Here is an 11185-nt window from a genome sequence, read left to right on the forward strand (position 1 = left end):
TATTCGATCATGAAAACACGTGCAACTTTACCAAACGAAAGTTTTTTAAAAAATTTCCTAACGTTTCCAAACTGAGGTATAACTAAATCAAGATAGTGAAATGAGAATATTTCCATTTAATTTAGTAGATCAAGACAAAGATTGTTTAACGATGACATAATCAAATCTCTTCAAACAATAAAAATAATTGCTCGAGAAAAAAAAAAGTTCAATTTTTAAGTTCCAACTGAATTTTTGAACATGCAAATATTTTCACGAAAATCAAGTAACAGCGATAGTGTCGAACAAAACGTTTAAAAAGCTGACATATACCAAATTAGCCTGCTTTCAACAGAAAGAAATATTTGCCCCTGGACATGGAAAATTATGTACACATAACAAAGCTACCAGGTAGGAATGTATACCCTTATTATATTAGTTAGACCCAAGGCCATGTTATGTGAACAATGTGATTGAAAGCGGAAAAAGCGTCGACATACGTTTATAGGTCCATAACTAATTTAGGTATGATAAGAAAGTAATAAACGTTGTCGGAAGTTACAGATATATAAATATTCAGATATTTGTTAGATAAAATCTGATGAAAAATTCGCATTTATATTATGGCACATATGCAAGCAATGAAGGTATATCCTGGAAGTCGGAACACATAAACTATAAATCCATCTTAAGTGTAAATTACTTACGCTAAATGATGTTAAATATAGCTGCAGTCACACTATAGATATTAATAATGGACACTCGTCACTCAATCTGGTCAAAATTAGCATAAATGCCTGCTTCTGCATTCCATTTTAAAACTATTATACTTATAACTTACTTTTGTAACTCTCTGATAACAAATACCAGAGATAACAGAATCTAGACTTCAGAACAAAAACAGAGGCCGTTCTCGAAACTTTATGACTCTGAAGAATGCGCCATAAATTTTTCTAGAGTTCACTAAGGTATACTTCTTCAATATTTGAATTTATTGAAATTCCACATATGCAGAATGCATTTAAACAAAAATAATGTTTGCTCAGGAATAAGAAATGGATCAACTAAAATCCATCACAAAAATGAGAAACACGAGGTGACCAGGCTTCTATTATACCACACAGACAAACGATCACTTTTAGTGTAGTGTAGTGAACTGTACGCTGTTCGAGTCTGGTGATTTCCCGGCAGTAGCATATTGCACAAAGCGCTGATATATATCTGAGAGTGAGACCAGCGTAGTCTCCTCATTAATAATATTGCTGTAAGACAAACCTGCTGGCAGGTAGACAAACAAAACAAAGCGCAATCTAATCCACAGCACACCTCGAGATCGGAGCGTTCAAAATATACCAGATGATTTAATATTAAAGTAGTGCAGACCTATCATAGTGCGGAGTGAAGTGGGCCGTTTTATGACCACTGAGCTATACTCAGTACCTGAAGGGTTTTCAGTGCGAATATAGTCGAGCCAGGAAGTATGGAAATGAAGGTTAGAGTAGGCTCATAATATATACTGGTCACTACAATAGTTGAGGTGATCCCCGGTTGTGATGGTACGTATTCAAGTTAATGAACTTATACAGCCCGCTCCTTCAGCTACGTGTCAAAATATTCTACATATATATTTAATATTTTTATTATCATGTGTTTATGATTTGAAGGTCAAGGTTGGGTCTACATTCTACAAGTACAATGAGTTGGTGATTTATATCATTGTCTGGGCGAAATGAAATTGACCTAAATAAGGTCTAAATAATAAGGTCGACTGAAACTAAGTTAACTGATTGGGTAACACAGTAACTTGAGACATATAAATCTTCATCACATGAAATGCGAATATAAATATTAAATATGTGAGTACGTGTCTACCGTCCATTTCGTTTCTAAAATGAACAGCTACAACTTCGTTGTAGCTGTTCATTTTAGAATGTTAATCATTATTAATAAAACGGTATTCGTTTCACAATACCAAACAATGTATCCTCAATCAAATTGATCAGAAATGTGGAGAATGTTGACGGCAAGTGAAAACGCTGTGTTCATGCTTTGACCTTATACCTTATGTTATACCTGTGATAATTACAGCGCATAGCAATGAAAAGAGAGCTCTGGATCGATCTGGAGGGAGCTCAGGGTAAAGACTATACTAACCCTTAGTATACACCCTAATTATACCACCAAATACACGCCTCTTCGACAAATACACGCCTCTTCAACAAATACACGTCTCTTTCTATACCACCAAATACTAAACAGGCTGTGTATGAGCTTGAACACTCTCCCGTGGAGCCGAGCCCATTATCATAATCCCTGCCAACAAATCCCTGGATTATTAGCCGGGCTCTTCCGGATGATTTGCATATCAAAAGAGGGCGGCGCTTGCCAGAATATCATAGATCTGAAGGAAGGAGAGAGAGATGCATGTGTAAGCCTAGACAAGTTATATAGAGATTGTGAGCTGTTTCTGACAGGGTGTTTTGTGTTGGTGGATATGGTGACAGAGGAGATTTAGTAAAAAGGAAGAGCAGCTGGCCCAGGTTGGTGTGTATGTTTTACATTCCACGTGGCTATTTTAGTTTATGTCGTCATAGTGAAAATTGTCCATTTTAAAGACGAATGAAGCCGATGTAAGATTAAAATCTTAATGACATTGCAAATTTCCCTAGTACCAAAATTCAGATAAGGAGACGGAATAAAGCAAACTTTGCCAGATAAACGGGAAATGAACAAAGGGCCTCCTTCAATTCTATAGGTTTGAGATTTAAAGAATTGTCGGGATCTGATGTTGCCTAGTGCCCGTCCCTACAAATACTGTGTTAAGTATTACCCCCCTGGGTGAACTTCTAGTCCACCAATTAGCACCGAGAAAAGTAATCACGTGATGTTATAATTATATCATGCAATCAACGTCGCGTTGAGCACGATCAGATTAAAACAATGAATATGCGTCAGTCCAAATATCCGCTTTATCTCACCTTATCATTGCTTATTTAAAATAGGCCGTTTGATGAGTCAAATTATGGTGTTGGATAGTGGATAGTGGATACTATAATATAACAGTTTGACACTTTTTTTTCTGTTCTGGATTGGAATAGCTGAACCAGATGGAAGTCTTGATTTCCAACATGAGGATGCAGAGCCAGACGTAGTTTATTGTTATTATTTATTATTGCACAGAGCACCACTTTACTTTTCAAAAATAGATGCATCAAATATAAGACTTACAGACAATACAGACGTTAACGTATCCCAAAATTACGAGAAATAAAAAAGTCAAAAGAACTTGGTAATGTCAAATGGGCGTGAACCGTGCCTAAACTATGTGTTAAGTGTCTGTCGACAGATTACCAAATTGCCAAAGAGAATGACAAACCATACAAATAAAAGGAACAAATAAGGCGGATGAATATTTATTAAGTCGAACATAGGTTCTTGAAAACGAAAACGGAACTGACCACATTATCTATAATACCTTGCTGATATGCCTATGCTTCAAAGATTCTAATAGTAAACATAAAGGACGATAAAGGACGATAAAGGACGATAAGGGACGATAAAGGACGATAACTATGGTCTCTACTTTTCCTCCCTACTAGACTTCAACTGGGGAAAAGCAAAATGACAGTGGTTCTAATCAAATCTGAAGTGCAACGACTACTATGTAATAATTCATTCAATTCACACAATATTATAATAGAGTAATAATATTGTACAAACTATAGGATTAATCAAAATTTTAACATTTTTCAGCTTGCTCCAGTAATAATAAGTATCATGGTTCGTACAAAACATCGTAGAACAAATTCAGGAAACCCGACTATCAGAAATTATCGCTGATTAGATATGTAGAATGCAGATGGAGACTTTAATTTGTATCGAAACGTAAAACCCTAGATAATCTACAAATTTTACTCAATATAAAAGCAACAGCAATAAACAGAAATTACCTTCATTTTCAGAATTAAGTCTTTCCTCCCCACTTCAGTCAAGCATGTCCACTTGTCCATATTTTAATTGTCTGTCGACAGACTACCAAAGTGCCCCATGTCTCGTAAATCCAGAGCTTCTGGTCCCGTAAAGCCGACCGGAAGTAGGCCGGAAGTGCTATATGACTTCTCGTTGTTGGAGGAGTTCTGAGCATGCCTAAAATATTAATGTTGTTGCCTACAAAATAAGCCGTACGGACAGTATTCCTTTATATTTCATCAAGAAGTTTATATCAATCAATGGATGCATTATTTGTTATCGGATTAGAAATTATTGATTTTATATGAGTCGGGGTTCAAGAACTTTACGTTGCATTAAAACTGTGCGGGTGTAATGGTGGTTAAAATCTGGTTATAAATTCTGTGAATCGGGATTCGAGCAAAAACATTTGTACAAGCTTATTTACAATATCAATGGTCTGATAAATCTATGTTTTTGATAAAGAATAGAATGAATCACGAGTCTCTCTGGGTTTCTTTATGTTTTTATCCTCATGGTTGCCAAGTGATGACGTTGATGGCAGTTTTTGCTACTTTCTGCATCATGGGTCCGCCTGTGTTGGCAATATCTCGAAGCTGAAAAGAACAAAGTTTTAGTTTTCATGTCTTACAATTCCTTCCATGGCTCATTATAAAATTTGGGATCAATTTCTATTGGTAGAAACTCGGTTTATTCATCTTGTCTGCCACCAAATGCAGACAATAATAGAGAAGAAGCATGGCTCCCGCTCATAAGAACTTCTTCTTAAAGAAGTAAGAAATACAGTACAAACTACAAAACTGTCTGACATTTGAACTTCACGGATCCCTGATATTTCAACTTACCAGTAACAAGTGAAAACGATATTAAAGCAAGTTAAATAATAAAATGAATAGCAAACTCACAGTAGGAACGATCGCTGTAAGTTTCTCTCTTCCCGAGGGTGCTTCTGCCAGCATCGTGATAGCCTTAAATATGTGAAATGAAAAGACCAATCTTAAAACTAGTCATACATCTTATCTTGAGAAAAAGATAAGGTAAGTGTCCAATTTTTCAGAAACACCGAACCTTGAGAGATCTTGGCGAATTACCTCAAAATTCCAGTGACTATTTAGGTTAAATAATGTCACCGAAATCTGTGAGATTTGTATACTTGTGTGGGGGATTTAATCTTTAGTTTGTTCCCAGAGTGTTTATTTTTAGAACAGCGTTTTAAAAGTTAAGTTTCATTACCAAACGAAATATATCAACATGGATTTATGATACAAATATTGTTTAAGGTTCTTCAATAAAGATATTCAGCAAGATATTCAGCAAACTATTTTAGCAGATCATAACGAAGGAGATTGAAGTTCTCGCCTTATAAGTCTCAGAGCTAAATTCATCGGCACAAATTTGGAGTAAGTATAATTTAGTCTCAGGGATATTTATGTATAATATAGCCTCAGGGCTACGTTGTTATGTAATCGCAGAGCTATATTTTTTGATTTGACGTTGATCATTTTTTCAGTAAAATTGTATCGCTCAAGTGCATTTATGCACTTGAGCGATACAATTTGACTACCTATAAATAGGTGCTGCCTGGTTAAGATGAAATTGAATAAACTTAGCTATTGAGATTTCATTTCACAGGTTCCGAAAATGGGCCAATAAAATGTCATGATCTGCAAGGAGACTATTTCAAGCGGTTCTATGATATATGTCAGCACTCAGCAAGGGTTACTACATCATAGTACATCGACTGGTATATGTCAGCAAAGGTGCTCGCAAAACAGACAAACATTTCAATTTGAGAGTTGAGGAAGCATCAAGATTCAAGTAAGAGACTACATCTCGAGCATTCAGGGGGTAGATTTAGATTTTATAAAGCCAAAATCAGACCACATCTTGAGTATTCAGGGGAGTTAGATAAAAGAGCCAAATATGGCAACATTCAAACCAGGGTGGTGAGTCAGCTGGCTTCGTCCACAATTTCGCAACCAGGATAATTCGGGCAGACTCAACCTCAAAATATTAATCATGCCTCTTGACAATGAGGTTTCTTTGTACAGAATAACATTTGACCACTAACGTCGACCATTAAGTGACATAACAGGGAAAGTAGCTAACATACCATAGGTTCAAACAGGGTTATCAACTTTGAACGTTCAAACTGTCACCCAAGTTTTTACGGCATGAAGAGGACTCATCTTATATATTATCTTATTATATTAGAATTAGTACAAAACTATAATGAAATTCGAGCATAACAGTGATAGCATTCAGCTCAGTTATAATTTCAACTGTGATCAAATAAACTTGATTGTACCTAAATAAGTTGATTAACGTACAGTAGGCTATACTGCACGGGCAGACTTATTTTTATTATGCTTACTTTTAATTATGCTTTTTATAATCATTCCCATTCATACAGCTGGAACTTCACAATGGTACATTTCGGCCCGAGCTTTCACATTAGCCAGCTGTAATCAGCCAGATAATAATTGCGTTTCTTATTATTATTTCTCCTAAAATCAAAGAAAACTGTTAGTTTGGATGAGGTGAAAGCTGGAGAGAGGGTAAGGATACACCCTGTTATAACTCGTATACATTTACAGCCAAAACTCAGAACATTCTCTAATTCCACTGAGAATCTCAACGAGATAAGGCAAAACCGAGAGCAAAAACAGGACATCACCCCTAACCTCCTCCAGAACCACTCCTATCCTAACATTCCAGCAGACGAAACAACAACAACTACGTTTTATGATACAGGTGCTATGACACGCAACATAACGTATAACGTGTCGTCTCACACCTTCACCGTCAAGAGTCGTACGTTTGAGCACGTATTAACCTTGATCACGTTTAACCGCACGTCGGAGGAATCGTCAGATTGTAGCAGTTTCATCAACGCTTCCACAGCTCCCGCACTGATCGACTCTCGTTTTCCTTCCGTTGTGATCGCTATACTGAACAGTGGGATAGTGGTCAGGTGGGTATACTGAAATCCGTTATTATAGGAGATTTACAGAAACAAGGGAGTAAAAACAGGGGAATTTTGTGGTTTAAATTTTAATGGGAGCAAATTAAACAAATTACGGGTAAATGCCTCACAGAATGGCTAGCCTCACAGAATGGCTAGCCTCACAGAATGGCCAAATTTGTAAATGTTTTTGTAACTAATTTTTTATAAAAGACTGGTAGGTTTTGTGGATACCATATGAAACAAAAGTCTTTTGGCAACACTTCCTGTGGTGAAATCATTAACTAGGACCACATTTTCTGGCATAAATATGACTGTTTATGTAGAAATTTTGAGCACTGAAAAATTTGTTTTCAAATTTTTGAACCAAGTTTACATTTTGGTGAGAACTTCTGGCACCAGTATGACAGAAGATGTCCAAAGAATAGTATTCATCAAAAAAAACGAACATTGTTCAATATAGGAAGAAAAAAATGCTAAAATGGCTACACGCCTCACAAAATGGCCAAAATATGCCTCACCAAATTTGTTTTCAAATTTTTGAACTAAGTTTGCATTTTGGTGAGAACTTCTGGCACCAGTATGACAGAAGATGTTTAAAGAATAGTATTCATCAAACAAAACGAACATTGTTCAATAGAGGAAGAAACAAAATGTTAAAATGGCTAAACGCCTCACAAAATGGCCAAAATATGCCTCACAAAATGGCCAAAATTTAAAACTCCTTTTATTCAATGAAACCATAAGTCTAAAGTATTCACAAGCTATTTATCATACAATAACACCCCAGATGGAGTGTTTTTACAGCCGAATGAAGGTTATAAATCATGAAATCAGGGAATATGAACAACGCCACACAAAATGGCCATTTTTGGTGTAGGAAATTATGCCCTTTTTATTCAGTTCTAAGAAATTTCACCTATATGGGGGTGTTAACAAGGCATATTAATACCAGCAGCATGCCTGAAACAAGAGCCAAAGGTTTTAGAAAAATAAAATTTTCTCGTTTTCTTTTTTTTTTGCCATTTTGTCAGGCATTTTTTCTTTTTTGTGAAATAATTTTTCACAGCTCAGTTTTTTCGTGAGTTTTAGGTTATTACCCCATTCCTTAATAGGTTTTCTAACAACGTGTGGTGTTAGAAATTTAAAAAGTATCTCCATCAACAAAATTATAGAAATTCAGATTTGGCCATTCTGTGAGGCATGTTTTTTTGGAGGAAGATTTTCCGGCCAATTTTTCTCAAAGAAAAAATGGTTATGAGATTAAATCAACCCCCGGGAAGACAAATATGAGTGTCAACTTAGCTTCTTATGAGATAAAAACTGGAATAAAGTGTGTTTTGTGATTTTGAGAGACCTTCCTTTTTTTGGCCATTCTGTGAGGCAAATACCCGTAAATAAAATGAAATAAACTGCGAAATATTTGTACCTCATCAAAGCGCCAGCTGCCTGCGCTCGCACGTGAAAATGTTTATCAGCCAGTAGTTTGACCAACACAGGAATACACCGAACTTTCACCGCCCTCTTCTTACCTTCCAATGGGAAACTGAAAATGGTAATTAACGGTTTATTGCATCATGATCTTATACCTAATCTTAACAGTTCTTCCTAAATTCATATGATTGTCATGAATTCCACTGCGCCAAATTCGGTTGGAACTCCTCGATCAATCATGAATAAACCCACCTGATATCCATTATATCTCGAGCTGCTTTTCCTCTTATCTCCCACGTCTCATGACCCAGAAGGGAGGTGAAGACCTCCATAGCCTGAGCTGCAAGGGCCTGATTTGTGTCCACTTTCATGCAGTAGTGTAGGGTATCCAATACTAGTTGCTGAAAACAGACCAGTACTTCATGATTATACTCAATATTTATTGAGTTGACAAACTCACCCAACAGTGCAACATGTACATTGTACAAATACATTTAAATATTTATGTGGGTATTTTACCTTAATTTCGTCGGTTTCAGTTTTAAGCTTTTCGACTAGTTTCTTGATGAGATTAGCATTAACAATCCCTTGAGCACCATTGACTGTATGACTAACACTCTCAACAGCCCTGAAGAATTTTATTCTTCTCAATGCGCCTCACTTTAATCACGGAAATCGTAGATTCGATTAAAAATTACCGAAATAAATCTACGTAGACTTTCTTGTGGATACCTGTGAGACATAAGTCTGGCATCTTCGTGTTTGTCGTCAAATAATGCTGATATTGGCTGAATGAGATCAAACTCTAATATAGCATCTCGACCGATGGCGTGGTTAGAGCAAATGAAAAGCACCTCAGTTGCTTTCCACCGGACAGTCCCATCTGAATCACCTAATAGTTTCTTTAGACTCTTGGCCATTCCTGAAAAAAAATTTTAAATACGCACAGGGAAATCCTAAATAACTTACCCTTCATTTTGTATACCTGCTTCTGACTGTGATACATCAATCTACCTTTTGTAGTGTTAAATAATAATGATAGTACATTGTCATGTATATTGTTTGCACTGTGCCGCGCGCGCGACGGTTGTTAGGGAAACGCGCGAAATAAATAGTCTTTTCGTATAAAGCACTAGGCGCCCTACAAAACTGTATTTTTTATGATGGTTTGGGACAGGTAGAACCCATTTTTAAACTAAAACATGTCCCACCTACCCCGGAACATAAAAGCACTACAGCCTACAGGGGTAAAGATTTTAAAGTCTGGATTTTAGCTGGATTTCGGTAATTTTGGGATGGGCGTGGCCCCTGGGAGTGGCCTGAGTGGGTTGAGAGGTCGAAACTTGATTTTTATGATGGTTTGGGACAGGTAGAACCCATTTTTAAACTAAAACATGTCCCACCTACCCCGGAACATAAAAGCACTACAGGGGTAAAGATTTTAAAGTCTGGATTTTAGCTGGATTTCGGTAATTTTGGGATGGGCGTGGCCCCTGGGAGTGGCCTGAGTGGGTTGAGAGGTCGAAACTTGATTTTTATGATGGTTTGGGACAGGTAGAACCCATTTTTAAACTAAAACATGTCCCACCTACCCCGGAACATAAAAGCACTACAGGGGTAAAGATTTTAAAGTCGGGATTTTAGCTGGATTTCGGTAATTTTGGGATGGGCGTGGCCCCTGGGAGTGGCCTGAGTGGGTTGAGAGGTCGAAACTTGATTTTTATGATGGTTTGGGACAGGTAGTACCCATTTTAAATCTAAAACATGTTCCACCTACCCTGGAACATAAAAGCACTACAGGGGTGAAAAGCACTACAAATGCACTCCAAAAATCGAGGAAACGTGCTCTCCAAAACTGGCGATGAATCCAACTCACATCGTCTAGTAGATCTTCTATACAAGTGTAAGCGAATGTCGCCCCAGTTCAGATGCAAGATAATTCCTTTCATTTAGCCAATAAAAAACGTACTGGTAATGTCCAACCAGAGTTTGCTAGTAGCCATCATTGCATATTATTAGTTAGTACAGTAAAAACTCGATGTACCGCGTCTCCAATTACCGCAAACCCCGATTTACCGCAGTTTTTTCTTTCCCCAAACTTCGCGGTGAATCGGGGTTTAATCGTATATTTTATATGCAAATTAAGGTAATTATTAGACCATTTTAGCCGTGATATAGGGCATATCGCAGGCGATACTTGTCGAGGAGAACAATTAGAAAAGGTTTGAATATGTAGCAGTAGTCTCAAAATGTTATATTAAATTGGTATTGTGTACACAAAAATACTAACCAACTTTAAGTGCAGCACTGACATGTTCAGGGTTGTGTAACACATCACACAGAGCATTGAGAGCTCGTTGTCTTGTTATCAATGTACTATCTTGCAGCTGTCTGTTCTGAAAAATAAATAGCAAGACTCAATTTGAATTTCATTGAAATCGAATGAAACTTTACTATCCTAAGTACTTTAGGAATTTTCTACTTATTGACCTCAACAGAATGACAAGAAAGAAATTTCTCTCAAAGTATAGTAAAATTAAGCAACATTTGTCAAGTAACTGTTTGTACTCACTATGGAATAAAAGCTTAAAAGTATTAACAATTTCTTACCAGCTTTGGAAGCATATGTTCTCCATAAGCAAGCTCTGCTTTGGTTATGTCGATATTTGGAGGTAAGGCAGTGGTGATCCGTGTGGTGGCCATCCTGACTGAGGTTTTTTGTAAGGTGACTATAATGATCTGAACAGAATTAAATTCGAGAGTAATAGAATAATTGGATGACTGGGTGAGTGAGAAGGGGAGGAGGATGGTTTAGCGATAAAATAATGTTCTAGCTCA

General features: G+C 36.8%; 2 protein-coding genes across 4 annotated transcripts in view; both read right to left on the reverse strand.

The window, feature by feature from the left end:
* The window catches only part of LOC134819328 (uncharacterized), a 42128-nt gene extending 38122 nt beyond the window's left edge, over positions 1 to 4006 (reverse strand). The window contains exon 1 of the mRNA XM_063829229.1: positions 3930 to 4006. The gene's annotated coding sequence lies outside the window, so the exon portion shown is untranslated. The remainder of the gene's footprint in view (positions 1 to 3929) is intronic.
* A 294-nt stretch (positions 4007 to 4300) lies between these two features.
* The window catches only part of LOC134819329 (radial spoke head 14 homolog), a 57604-nt gene continuing 50719 nt past the window's right edge, over positions 4301 to 11185 (reverse strand). The window contains exons 2-10 of one of the 3 annotated variants that reach the window (XM_063829232.1): positions 10958 to 11053; positions 10638 to 10743; positions 9080 to 9269; positions 8867 to 8975; positions 8600 to 8748; positions 8343 to 8459; positions 6746 to 6899; positions 4854 to 4916; positions 4301 to 4544 (exon numbers count right to left, since the gene is read on the reverse strand). In XM_063829232.1, coding sequence (XP_063685302.1) covers positions 4461 to 4544; positions 4854 to 4916; positions 6746 to 6899; positions 8343 to 8459; positions 8600 to 8748; positions 8867 to 8975; positions 9080 to 9269; positions 10638 to 10743; positions 10958 to 11050 — 1065 coding nt within the window. In that variant the 5' untranslated portion in view covers positions 11051 to 11053 and the 3' untranslated portion in view covers positions 4301 to 4460. Of the gene's footprint in view, positions 4545 to 4853; positions 4917 to 6745; positions 6900 to 8342; positions 8460 to 8599; positions 8749 to 8866; positions 8976 to 9079; positions 9270 to 10637; positions 10744 to 10957; positions 11089 to 11185 lie in introns of those variants that run through there. The other 2 variants (XM_063829233.1, XM_063829231.1) reach the window with 2 other exon arrangements.

This window comes from Bolinopsis microptera, chromosome 8 (assembly GCF_026151205.1).
Source record: "Bolinopsis microptera isolate Bmic1 chromosome 8, MBARI_Bmic_1.0, whole genome shotgun sequence".
Classification (NCBI taxonomy): Eukaryota; Metazoa; Ctenophora; class Tentaculata; order Lobata; family Bolinopsidae; genus Bolinopsis; species Bolinopsis microptera.